At 34.2% G+C, this 14355-nt stretch overlaps 1 protein-coding gene across 1 annotated transcript in view; it reads left to right on the top strand.

The window, feature by feature from the left end:
- Window positions 1–14355, top strand: part of LOC129223072 (uncharacterized) — a 64669-nt gene that overhangs the window by 24203 nt on the left and 26111 nt on the right. Inside the window, exons 10-14 of the mRNA XM_054857638.1 lie at window positions 711–874; window positions 2269–2357; window positions 2897–3040; window positions 3341–3503; window positions 4938–5015. Of these exons, the coding sequence (XP_054713613.1) occupies window positions 711–874; window positions 2269–2357; window positions 2897–3040; window positions 3341–3503; window positions 4938–5015 (638 nt within the window). The remainder of the gene's footprint in view (window positions 1–710; window positions 875–2268; window positions 2358–2896; window positions 3041–3340; window positions 3504–4937; window positions 5016–14355) is intronic.

Below are 14355 nucleotides of genomic sequence, written 5' to 3'. Positions count from 1 at the left end.
ATGGGGCAATAGTCCTTCTTAGTAATAAGTACTAATCAAATTTTTTAGCGATGCTTTTCTTGGAAGGGGTTTTGATCCATAATCATAATATCATTTCTTTTCACCGAAAATCGGTGCCGGAAATTTTGTTACCACTTGCGTTGATTAATGCACTCGTAGGCAGGCCCGTCATTTCGGAAATCTTTGGGGTGCAATTGACCTCCTGGATTTGGGAAATTAATGTATCTCCATGTAAGTGGGCGTGATTCTTGCTGTTTTTTAAATGATTGACATTGAACATATACCCTCGCCCCCCCCCCCCTCCGGAAAAATTCGAAATGACGGGCCTGCTCGTGGCAAATGGATCATTTTTTTCTTTCCTATGGGGCTGTGTTTGCCTATTTAGCCTTTTTGCAGACCTATTGCGATGCCCCAGTAAGGCATTTAGTCTTTCATGTGCCACCCATTGAGGCGCGGATGTCAATGGCACAGTTAATTGTGATGCCCAGTTTCTAACCAGATGGAGGCATCTGAGTTTTCTTCGATGTGAAACTGCACTTGGAATTAATTTTGCCGAGGTCATTTATTCTGGCACTGTTCAAGATTTTGCTCAATCATGTGATAACCACGTAACTTAAGAAGATCATAGGTCGTAAAATGCCGAACTTTGTATTATTTAACTTTATTAAGTGGTCAACTTTTTTAACTTTGAGCTAAAACTTTCATTTCAGCTTTGAGTTTGAATGAACTCGTGGCACAATGCTGCATCTTCTTCCTCGCTGGATACGACACCACCGCTTCCACTTTATCTTTCACCAGCTACATGCTGGCCCTACATGAAGACATTCAAAAGAGGCTGATTGATGAAATAGATGAAGCCGTTAAAGCTGCGAATGTAAGTTTGCGTACACAATAATCTTGACATAACGGGCTTGAAATTTTTAGCAAGTACATAATTTCGCTAAATTATGGTTAAAAGTATTTACTTTCTACGAAAATGCTATTTTTAAGCAAATATTTTTTTCTGTATCTTTTCCCCATTCAACGCGGAAGAAACTAAAAAAATGAATTTCATGTCCATCTGGTATTTTCTAACATGCATCATGCCTCAATTGGCTCTTGCTCTGAAGAATTAAGTGATATACCCATGACCCATCAAAGTTATTTCATTATACAGGGTGTCCGAAAAGTCCTTGACACATTTAAAAAAATCATAGAAAATCAATAAATTGTCTTATGGATTTGAAGTTTGCCCCATAATAATTTACAAGTTCAAGAGTTTTTTTTATGGCATCATAAAAAAAATGTGATGATAAATATTTAGTTATAAATATTTAATAATAAATACTACTGCCGTTTAGATATTTTTCATAGTTCTTTTTTTTTTTTTTTTTTTTGCTCTTCATACATTGCTATGTTTAGCAATGTATGAAGAGCACTTTCAACAACCTCAAAAATAGCTTACAAACAGTAACTTCAGAATTATTGAATGCTTAACTATGCACAGCAATGTCAACCTTTTTTGTGTGTAAAATACTAAGTACGAAACGTATTTCGTTACCCGGAGAGTATAGCACTAGATCTTTTATTATTACATTTTTTTTTAATGATGTCATTTAAAAAAAAAACCCTCTTGAACTTGTAAAGTATTATGGGCCAAACTGTATATTCATACGACAATTTATTGCTTTTCTATGATTTTTTTAAATGTGTCAAGGATTTTTCGGACACCATGTATATCTGCTGAACTTATTGTTTGTCCTATTCCTATTGAGAATTTTGAATTTTTTTACCGTAATTGTTGCATTATAATACAACATCTTCTTTCTAATAGGGTTGCATTAGAGGCACAACTTTTTGCAGACCTAGTGCGATTCTCGATACAGCATCCATTCTTTCATGTCGCGTTACTATCGGCGGATGCCACGAAAATTTTTCCAGTAGAGGGGGACACGAGCACTCTCTTTAATGCGAAAGTGCACTAGAAGTTAAATTTTGCCAAGAGCACTCCAAGCCAAACGAGTACTCGGGGGATCTTTTACATTCCGATAATCATGCGACATAGACGCAGTCGATTTTTTGCATCTTGAAAATCCACCGACTGGAGCCAGGTTTCAGTCTGCGCCTTTAGTCGTAAGAGACTAAAGCCAAATCCCTAAACCTCTCATTATAATACAGCATGTTATGCATAAACATCATAATGTATTGTGCAATCTCAGTAAAAACTATTAATGATGTAAGGACAAAAGTTCGCAGTAGATATTCACGTTTGTGCAAATATATTTCTAGGGTGAACTAACGTATGAAGGTGTTCAGAACTTGAAGTATTTAGATAATGTCATTTCCGAATCCATGAGATTGTTTCCTCCAGCTGTGAGGTAAGTTCTTTTTTGTTTTGAAGACTAGATTGTTATTTTGATTAAAAAAGCATTTTTGCATTTAAAATAAAGCAGTTTTTGCTATTCCAACGTTGGTTTGTTAATTAGTTTCAACACAGAGGTAAATTTATTTTCTTTTTTTGAAAAGATTGCCTGTAGTTGTGAATGATTGTATTTTAAATGAAACATTTCACTTTCTATGTTACTTGAAATTTTAAGGACAGTACAGAACTAATCGAAATTTTCACTCCTTTTTTATGATTTTCATTCATGAATTATCGAGAAATTTTCATTCCTCTCTTTTTCAATTTTCATGGCTCACTAATCGAAGTTTTCATTCCTCTTTTTTATGATTTTCATTGCTAAATAATGTCACAAACTATCATCTTCGCACATTTGTTCAGTTTATTTCCTCCGAGTTTGTGTCACAACTGGAGAAGGTATAAAATTTTCATCAAACATAAGTTCAATATTTACTATGCATTTTTTTTTAATTTACGATTATTGATTATTAACATGCTGGTTGTTCTTACATGCAGGCTGGAAAGGTTGGCAGATCAAGATTACCGAGTCGAAGAGGCTGGATTTACCATTTCCAAGGACACGATCATCACCATTCCTACTTATGCCATTCACAGGGATGAAGCTTATTTTCCTGATCCAGAGAAATTCGATCCAGACAGGTATCTATTTCTAAAGTGGTTTCTTATGACAGAAGGATTTACAGGTTTGGGGCCCTTCGCAATGCATTTTTGAAGGTAAAGCCTGTAAAGCTGACCCATTTTAATGTTTTCCTGCATTACTGTTTTATTTTGTATGTTATTAATTTTACTTCTTTATTTCTTTTCATTTATTTATTTATCCCCTTACTTTGCAGAATTTTATAACTTTACTTTTAGATAGCATTTAAAAACAGCATTTTCCACTATCACAGAACGATAATTCCGATATAAAAAAGGTAAAATTTCATTATTTTATTCTAGGTTCAATGCTGAAATAAAAGCAAAACGTGATCAATACACTTTTCTGCCCTTTGGTGCTGGTCCCCGAAATTGCATTGGCATGCGGTTTGCTTTGATGGAAGTGAAAGTTTGCTTGGCTCATATCTTAACCAAATTTAGATTCAAGAGAGGACCAGAAACGAAGGTATTATATTTAGCCATTGATATCACTTAACGAAATTTCAAAAAATGGTATTCGTTTGAATTTTAACGTTTTGAATTCAAACTATGTTTTTCGCAATCACGAATCGCAATAGGACTCTACTCGTTCTATTTCTTGTTTCTGCTAATGTAATGGAAAGAAAAGGGAGAAAAAATTCGCTTCTTGTCATGTTATGAATGGTAATTTTCTAGATTAGGTGAAACTAGGCATATCCATAAGAAAAGGAATGGTAATTAGGATGCGGTAATAAAGATGTCATGGTTATTATGGCCAATTTGCACTTACTATAATGATTATATTTACAGCCTATACCGTTATGGTACTTTAATTTCTTATCAATTTTCAATAGTGGTAATTAGTTACCTGGAAATTGTGTATTTAGATGAAGTTTTGCGATTAAGTTCTTGGTATTTTTCCTGAAAAACATAGTTGTGCGCAAAAAACAACGCTTTTTAATGTAAAATCTGCTTGAGTTAAGCCATGAATGAACTAGACGATTTGTAACCATGACGACGAAAATTAATCTCTAAATAAATATTAAAAACAACGAGCTAGAATTATTATCGACGTCATACTAGTCAGAAAAATCAGACCAAATCAACTTCGGTCAAGTGAGGATACTAAGCAATTCGTCGATACTCAAAATCATTGAATCAGACAACATTAGGCTAAGCATTTTTCTGATTTTCTTTTTTGCTCAATTTCAATCCCCGAGTTATGAAGCTAACAGAGAGTCTACCGTCCGCGGAACACAACTGCTATTGTTTGACTCACTAATTTCTAATTCAAGTAGGCAGAACATCAAGTAGGTTTTGCTTGTTAAGTGCAATGTTAATATAAAATTTAAAATCAGTTTTCAGTTTTTGAAAAAACTTAGGGTGAAATCGTGTACTTCATATGGCTGCTTAAACTTTTGAATGCAAGACATTATTTCTCTCTTTCTCTCTTTTAAATTATGCTTTTATTAGTCTTGCTCTGTCTTGGGAGAATCGGTTGGTGAGACACGTTTTTTAATAGATGCCATAAACAAAATGAATAACATCAATTTTAAAGTTTATTGTTAGTTAAGTAAACAAGTTAATTTCAAGACTGAACCCAAGCAAACATGGAACTGTGGATAATGGACTTTTGAAACTTAACAAAATTATAAAAATAATCGGAGACTTTCCCCCGTTCAAACTATCAGTTCAGATACATTTTTGAAAGCTTTTTTTCTCCATATATTTGTTTTTATTTATTAATTTATTTTTCGGGGGAATATGAAAAGTTTATAGACTATTTAAAAACAAAAACAAACAAAAAAAGTAAAACTGGTTTTTGACATTTAACATTATTCCTTATTTTATAGAAGTTTTCTTAAAAGTTCATTAAATATAAACAAAAATTTACAATTTTAGCGAATTTATATTATTTTAGGTACCGCTGGATTACTACATCGGCAATGGCCTTCTTCAGCCTAAAGAAGTGATGTTGTATTTAGAAAAACGACAAACTTAACAACTGGATGGAATAGGTTCATGAACCACCATTCCTCTAAACGCTGTGATGAGCATCATGCCTTTCAAATGTTGTGCAATGGACTGACACAAATATTCTAATTTTGAATGTCTAAATTATTAACGGTCTTTCAATTTTCAACCCATCTATTTGGTGTTCATTTTTCATCTTACTGTATTTGTGTGATTATTGTAATATATTTGTTCATATTTTTTTATTTTGTTAATAAACTCCTATTGATTTAACTTCTAAAGCTAGAGTTTAAATTATTTTAGATGAGCATTTTCGTCTTTTGTCTTTTATTTTGCATTTCAAATGCGACAATCTTGTTACAAGTACAATAGTCCTTTATATTCCTTGAAAGCTGGGAAATTATCTCTTAATAAATATGTTTTGCAAGTAAGAATTACAGCTCGAAGAGCCATATTAAATATATATATATATATATATATATATATATATATATATATATATATGAAAAAAAGTCATTGAACGTTTCCTTTTGATGTTTTTAAGAATGATGACAATAAAAGAGAAAAAAATTGCTGTGTGTACTCATGCATGCTTATAAGATGTAATGCTTCTAAAAATTTATGTTTTAAAAACAAGAAGTTCCGTCAAGAACAAAACGAGCCTACTTTCCCGTATATCAACACATACTTTCTAGTATCCTCATACATATAATAGCCAATTCAATGATAGAGGAATGCTCCTGACGAAACCAACGATGAAACTCGCGCCATAGCATGATAATTAGATAATATTTTCTGGCAATGTTTGACATGCAGGGAAATGTTTTATCTTGACAAGGCTGAACAGGATCCCGTAACTTAACTGTTTTACTGATAAGCATGTAATTTTAGGAGAGTGAAGAAACGAAAAAGTGGTCAACAATGAACGCTAGCTACTGGAGTTTAGGGTTAATCTACTGGAGTTAGGGTTAAAACGTCAACTATCAAAATATCACCAAACAGGCAATTGCTTCGTTCGCATGTAGAAGCAATTTTCACCTGTCATACCTTGACGGGGGATTTTCTAGTCCATTCAATATTCTCTAAATTAGCTAAGACTGCAAAGAATGTCAAACATACCTTTCTAATGTTTTAAGTTGATTTCTGAAAACAAAATGTGCCTCGCTCATCTGATGAAAGAGATACATAAAAAAATAAACAAACGAACAAAAAAAAAAAACAGTAGCTCCTTTGAACAACGCATCAAAAATATTTTTTTCCCATAAAAAATAATAATAAAAAAAAAAGAAACTCGCTTTAAAAAAAAAAATCGTTTGTATGCTCTTTATTCCAGGTAAAATAAAGTGCCTCCGATTTTCTTTTCTCCCGTTGCCGAATAATAATGAAAAAAATAAGTATACTTTAGAAAATAAATAAAAAGTATTAAAATGTCTTTTTTCGGAAGATAAACCGAGAAAACCATAGCATGTGTTAATAATGGCAAACTATTAATGTATATTTCTAAAACTTTTAAAGAATAATAAAATAAAATTAATATTACTGTGAACTGAAATTTAATGTATTTTGTAATTTAGTTTGCTATTAACTCATTCATTATCCTATTAAAATGAGCAGAAATAGCGTTTTTGAAGAGTGAAGTTCAATCTTGCGGTGTTGCGAAATGAAATATAAAATATTTTCGATAGAAGTTTTGACAATACTTAAACACGTACTTCTGCGAACATCTCACCAAATACCATCAATATTACAAAAATGACACTGGATTTGGTGATTCCTTTTTTTTCTGTGCTCCAACCAACTGGCATGACAACGCTTATGTTTCACTACTTTCAAGTTATGCTGAAGTTTTACCTTCATTGAACTTTCAAAGGAACTGCAACTCAAAAAAAAAAAAAAAAAAAAACACACACACACACAAACAAACAAAAAAAGAAAGAAAGAAAGAAAAGAAAAATAGGAATAAAAAATTACGCAAATGGGCACTTGACTTTATTCCCAATGAACACCTTCGGAGAAGACTGAAAGTAGAACTAAAAAGCACGCATTTATTCGGGCAAGTAATTTCAGCCTTGTTTTAAGAGGAATAGAGGAAATAAGCTAGACTATGTCTGATAACATTAATGTAATTCAGCAAAAACTTCCCTAGCTAATGCATAAACTTTGTCACAACGATACAGCATGCAATCTCCCTAAGTTAAGCAGCAGTCACTGCTGTATAGCATACTATACTCAGAATGTTTTCTCCATTGAGAAAGAGGTTCCTAGTAACCCCGAAACACTTCTGTCATAAGTTCACTAATTTGTACTCGATTAATGTAAATTTACTTTTTTTTTTTTTCAAAAATGTAATTCTCTTTCTTTTTTAAGCCAAACTATATCAAATTAGTATGTTCTGGCCATCTCACGAAATTTTCTTCTGAATCTTTCTTATAATTCTGATCCCTCCCTACGCTTGACGAGGAAGCAATATTTCCCAACAAAAACAAAATTACAAAATGGCTCCCTAACCCCCCCCCCCCCCACATCCCTCCTCCTGGGTGGTTACGTGTGTATAGTTGTGTGTGTGTGTGTAGGTTTACGTGTGTGTACGTAGGCATGTGTATGTGTGTAAAGGCACGCGCGCGTAGGCGAGTGTGTATGAGCATGCGTGTGTAGGATATGGACGCCACCACCCAGCCGAAGTGGATTCCGGGGGACTGCTCAGGACCAGAGGGGCCGCGCCGCGCCACCGCCGGTGGACGGTGGTGCTGCAGAGGCCCCTGGTCCAAGCTGGAAAGTAACCACAATATCAAGGACTGTCAAATGAGAACAATGAGCAACCGTGATTGCTCAAAAAAAAAATAAAATGTATATATATATATATATATATATATATTAGGGTGGTCCTTATTTATATGGGAAAAAAAAATTTTGGAATTCAACAAGTGACGCCCCCTAGTTTTGTGACACTATAATAAAAAGTAACGTGTGCAAAATTTGAACTCGATCGATCAATAATAACGCGTGCCCCTAGGCCGTTACACTTTAACACTTTTGATAATTTTCCCACAAATCTTCGAAATTTTACTTCAGACTCAGTACATCGTTTCTCCTAGGTTTGCAAAATATTTTTACAGTGAGGTAGCACTAAAATTACTCTTTATAATTACTTTATATCATCTAAAGATTTTACGTTGAATAAGAATGAAATAATGCTTTAGAAACTTTCCTTATTCGTACGCCGCTTTTCTCAATGTATCTCTACAGTGTGTATTTCTTTCCGATAGTCTTGGACGGTCTGTAAAATAAATTGTTTTGTGACTCATATTCATTAAATTAGTTGCGAAATTCTTCGATTAATTGTGCTCCTCTTTCAGCTGTATCATTCACAATTTTCAGTATTTTAACGATCTTTCTTTCTTTTAAAGAGTTTCCTTCATTTTGCTGTGAATCAGGATCAAATAGAAAAAAATCTTTTAGTATTTGTAACTTATCAAACAGTTTTTATTGACTCGTAATTGATTCTATGAAGAGGAAGATCTTTACCAAGAAAGTATTCTAAATCATCTACAGTTATCTAAAATTTGTTAAACAGTCATCAGACACGTCTTCCTTATCACAAGCATTTTTTGGACTAGTGTTTTCCTATCTTCAAAGTTAATTCCTTCATCCAATACGGACAAAGCTACTAGTTTATCTCCTAAATACCATAAGTGATTTATAAATTTTCCAATCACTCCTTCTGCTGCATGTTTGTCGTCATTTTGTACGCTGATAGTTTTTCAGACATATTATATTATTCAAAGGAGCCTCGATTGGGTTGCTGCGAAAAAAGATATCTTCATACAGCATTTAATTGTAAAACAACTTTGTAAAACAACATTGAAGGGCTTTCTTTTCATGTAAGGTCAATTTTAATTGTTTCCTAATGTAAAAATTTTCAAACAAAAATTCCTTTTGTCACCTATGTGACTCAGAGATAAGCTCCAAGTTGCCGAAAACATATCCCTGTAGGAGGAAATTAACCAGGAAATATTATTACAAGCTATGAGAATTATATGTAATCTTACTCAATTCTGCTTTTTACAAACAATAAATAATATGTCATCAACTTCGTCTTTTAGAATTTAAGTGGTATGTGTACTGGATTGAAATGTTATACGTTTTGATGATGGAGATCTTTCCACAAAATTTTGAAGCGCTTAAATATTTGAACATCTGATCTAGAACTAAGAAAGGCAAGAATTTCTTTAGGGACACTCTGCAGTACGATTTCAAGTGCATGGTGATGGCAATCCTAATGTAATATATCATCGTTCAGTTTTTGCTTTAAAAAATTGCATGCACAATTCATTGGTATTGCAAGTCGTTGTATCAAGCACTACAGCTAGAACAGTTAGTAATAAAGAGCTATCATATATCATAAGCAACTGAAGAAATATCTAAGGCATTTCGAGTAGCTGTTCAATATTAGGACCTGAAGCTATCACGATAATACTGGCGGCGTTCTTTTTCCAGTTACATCTGGATGTAGCTTTGTATCCCCGTGAATAACTACAAAATCCAAATTTAAATTCATGAAATTTAATTTTACCTCTCGAAGATTTTCTTTTGCTCTCTTAAGGAATGTGCCATTTATCACTAAGTCATTTGGATTCAAATTTACTCCATCTATATAGGCTGTAAATAAATGAACAACATCTTTATCCCTAATATGGCATTTGTCTAACAGTGATGAAAGGCGAGCAGATATCAATAGTTGTCAAGCTTTTTTGCATTGAGGTAAACTAGCTGTTGAAAACAAAAGATCAACAGTTTAGGATAGATATCCATTTCGGTTTCTAAATCTTGTGAATCGTAAGAATTTGATGATAATAAAGGACTATGTACTAAAGTAGAAGAAAATTAATTTAAAGGATAGATTTCTACATTGTTCTGATCTGGATATTTTTTTTAAATTTATATTTTAGCTATGGAAAATACAGTATATTTTTATGTTAGGAGTAATCGAGGATTTTTCGAAATTTATATTTTAAAAATTAAAAATTGTATCAGCATTTATGTATGCTTATAACTAAAGAACAGCGAATTAAAATATAATTGCAATTACTTATATTTATAGCATTGAAACCTTGCGACTCTATTTGCCACACCTATTACATACACGGGGAATTTTGTAAATCAACACCCCCAAAGCCTGGAAGAGGCGATTTGTTGCTGTCAAAGATCATTCATTAATGGCCTAGGCCATTCATTAATGGCCTATAAAATTCCTTGTGTCCATCTTGGTGGAAAGAAACGTTCCCCTGCTACTTGGTTCGAACAAGCGCAGAAGAGCGGTACGCTTGACCCAAGGCCATTGGTGTACATGTACCCTCTGTAACATGTTAAATTTTACAGAATGAAGGTGAGAGAATGGTCGGTCTGGAAGTAGCAGCACCTATTGAGGTTCGAAATTACTTTAAATATAGAACGATAGAATTATTTTCACATAAAAATGAGAAAATCCGCAATTTTTTCTTCGAAACTCAAAAAAGGGGATCCTAGGGGCACGTGTTAATATTCATGGATTGACTTAAAATTTTGCAGGGATCATTTATTTGTATAATGGAACAAATTGAGGGGGCGTCGCGTAAAATATCAACAACTTCAAAAATAAGGACCACCCTAATATATATATATATATATATATATATATATATGTGTGTGTGTGTGTGTGTGTGTGTGTGTGTGTATCTAATTTGAATTCTAACACTTTGAATTCGAATTATGTTTTTCGCAATCACAAGTTGCGACAGGACCCTACTCATTGGAGGCTATTGTTTCTAGAAACGGCTCATGTCCTCCCAAGCCTGCCCATCCTCCTGGGCGGTTACGTGTGAATGTATGTAAGGACTTGTTTGTGTGTAGACGTGTGTGTATGTCTAAGTGTGTGTATGCAGGACATGGACGCCACACCCTACGAGGAGGGGATTCCGGTGGACAGTGCTGCTAGTGGAGGCTAGAATCAGAGGAGCAGCTCAGTCCTCCGGTGGACGGCGGTACTGCAGAGGCCCCTGGTCCATTCTGAAAAAGGAACCGGATATCAAGGACGGTAAAATAAAAGCAATAAGCAATCGTGATTGCTCAGAAAAAATCAGCACCTCTTGGCGCGATTGGAGCCAAAATTGAATCTGTTTACATATGGATTCACATTTATATCAAATTTCATTTCTTGAGATATGGCAATCACAATGGAAAAAAAAAGAACGTTCGATTGCGCCACCCCCCTTTTCAGCTGTTGACACCAAAATAAAATCAGCTCTTATACCCTCTAAGAGCTACTTATCAATAAATTTTTGCTTCATTCCGTTCATTATTTCTTGAGATACAGCAGTCACAATTGACAACAAAAAAATTCTATAGCTCAACCCCTGTTTAAGCTATTGACACGAAAATTGATTCAGCACCTGTTCCTGTTAGGGGCAATATATGGACCAAATTTTGTTTGATTCCGCCAGTTACTACCTGAGGAATAGCAAGCACGCATAACTTAAAAAAATGTCCCATTGCTCCACCCCCCCTTGGAGGAATTCGCGCCAAAAAACACTGGGCACAAGTTCACATAGGAGCACATATGTGGTCCAAATTTCGTTCGATTTCATACGGTAGTTTTTACTATAGAGCGACCGCAAAAAAAAAACTGGTCACACACATACGTGACACACACACATACACAGAGACAGACAGACATTTTTCAAAAATGGTCGAAATGGACTCAGCACACCTCAAAACGTTAAAATCCATCGAAATTCAAAAATGTGCCCGAATCCAATACTTTCCTCTATATATTAGATATAGAAAAAAGTTAAAATAAGGTGCAATAGAATGAGATGTGCATTACTTGCCCAATACGAGATAATCATTCAAGTTGTGTTTGCAATGGCGAAAGGTTGGTTTCTTTGCATTAACTCACTGATGGCGGAAAAACAACTTTTACAGAATTTACTTGGACCTGTGGTTCCTCGTCCTTTTCCCCTTGCGAACCCCTTCCAAAATCCGAAAGAAATTACGGAACTCCTCTTATGCAACGGGCGAAAAAGAAAAAAAATTTGAAAACATTTTTTACCTATGCTGCACAATTCTTCATAACTAGTGGTACCCGCACGGCTTTGCCCGTAATAGAAAATTAAAAGGTCTTTTGGTTCGCCTGTGTATTTACAAATAATGTAAGCTGAATTTTCTCGTAAATTGGCTTGTGCCGATGTTACGTTTCCACGTTATGATAATTTCATAATTTACTCGTCCATCTTAAGATTATTTTGTTCTTAAAATTGGAATAGAAAAAGAACCACATCGAGTTTTTGAAATATCGCTTCGAGTTGCACACTCCCATGCTACAAACTATCTTTGTGCCAAATTTCATGAAAATCGGCCGAACGGTCTAGGCGCTATGCGCGTCACAGAGATCCTGACAAACAGAGGGACTTTCAGCTTTATTATTAGTAAAGACAAGAAACGAAAACATGATTGCGAAACATCTTAAGTATAAACATTGATACAAACTAAAATGATAGTTGCAAAAAACGAAAGGAACATTAATTCAAGAAACTGATTCTTAGTTTAACATACATAATCTTTGAAGAACTTTTGACGATGTACAATCCATAGGTATAATATTCCTCTATCAACAACTCTCTATTTCAAATTAAATTATATTAATATTATTTTATTTGCTACCTTTCCCTTTCTTTGCCTGTTTTCCATTAATAGAATTATCGTTATCTTGCGAAAACAGCAAGAAAGTGAAACATAAGATAAACAAAATTTGAGTAATTCTTCAAAACTTTCAAGAAACGTTAATAGCAATTAATTTCATTGCAAACTTTTTTATGCGGAAAATAGATGAATTTATTTCTAGTAAATTTTATTCTGTGGTGTTTGTTTAGAAGCTAAAAATGAAATCCGAGAAAATACAATCTTAGCATTTTCATTGTTCTTTTACATAAGTTGAAATAACATCCATATTAAAAGAAAACTGCAACTGCGGAAAGACATTCATTTAAATAAAGACTAAATAACCAAATGCCACAAGAATGTCAAAATGGAGTTCCTACAAAATTTATTCAAGTTGTTACGAATCTGCTTTTATTTCAGATGTTCTTGTCAAACGATTCAAAAAGAAACTGCAATTATGTACCTCAGGGTCAGACTGGGATCATTGGCGAAAAAAAGGAAAGGGTTATGACTCCCCCCCCCCCCAAAAAAAAAAACCGTCCACAATACTATCTAGCCACATTGTGTTTAATCACTGCATGAATAAAAAGCAAACATTTTCAGTTGTTTTTTCAATTTATTAAGGAAATTATTTTTGGAAGTAAATTTTTGAAATTTCTTCTCTGATTTCGTGTTTTTTACTGACACCTCATCATTAAAAAAAAAAAAAAAAAAAAAAAAAAATTGTTCCCAAAACCGTAGGTTTATTCTGGGGGGGGGGGTCATTTTTTAACACGACCCCCCAAAATGGTAGTCTGTTTCTCCCCCTGACTAGCTGTAGTTCAAAAATGGTGATTTTCGGGATATTTCCGCATTGTGTGCAGAATCCAATTCCGCATTGGAATATATGAACGCACATCATTAAAAAAAAAAAAACCTTAATATTATTTCCCAGACTTAAAAGAGCGCTCGTCCCAAAATTCTTTTGCACCAGTCAATCGTTTTTATGCCCTCCTGCAAAGTAGTGGTAATGTGACTGACGTTAGTCTGGCTTTGATTCACAGAATTGTATTTACAAATAACGTTCATTTAGTTGTTAGGTCGTCCGCCAATTCAGCAAAACTCATTCAGCACCATAAACACAAAAGGTGACCTACTTTCAAAATGCAAACAAAGGCCATGGCAAAATCAAAGAAGTGAATCTTCGAAACAGAACTAAACAGCAAGCAGGCTAAGGAGTCGTCCAACAATGAGGCAGTGAGAGGCAAAGGGATGTAAGTGAACTATTTAAAGTTTCGAGTTAATCGCGTTTAAAGTTCAGATCCTAGGTAGGCATTCATTAAAATTTGTTTCTAATTCATGCTGTACAGCAACACCTACTAGGGATACTAGTACAATTATTTATTGCCCCAAAGAGGAAGAGAGGTTCACCTACCATATGTACTGGTTATCTCCAAATTTTTAATTTTGTCACTTACATCCCTTTGCTTCTCACTGCCTCAAATGATGTTACTCTTTGAAAGCGTTCGCGAATTTGTGGTTTTGTGAGAAAGGGGAAGGAAGGGGGCGGAATAGCATCACACATTTTGGTTGAAATAAAAAGATTTAGTAACGATATGTTTACGCTTGTGTAACAACGCAATGTAGCGTGTGATGACGGGAGGGTTGAGGTGAAGTGTGGCACTTTCTGA

Source organism: Uloborus diversus, chromosome 5, assembly GCF_026930045.1.
Source record: "Uloborus diversus isolate 005 chromosome 5, Udiv.v.3.1, whole genome shotgun sequence".
NCBI lineage: Eukaryota > Metazoa > Arthropoda > Arachnida > Araneae > Uloboridae > Uloborus > Uloborus diversus.
This window is presented reverse-complemented; position numbering and strand designations above follow the sequence as displayed.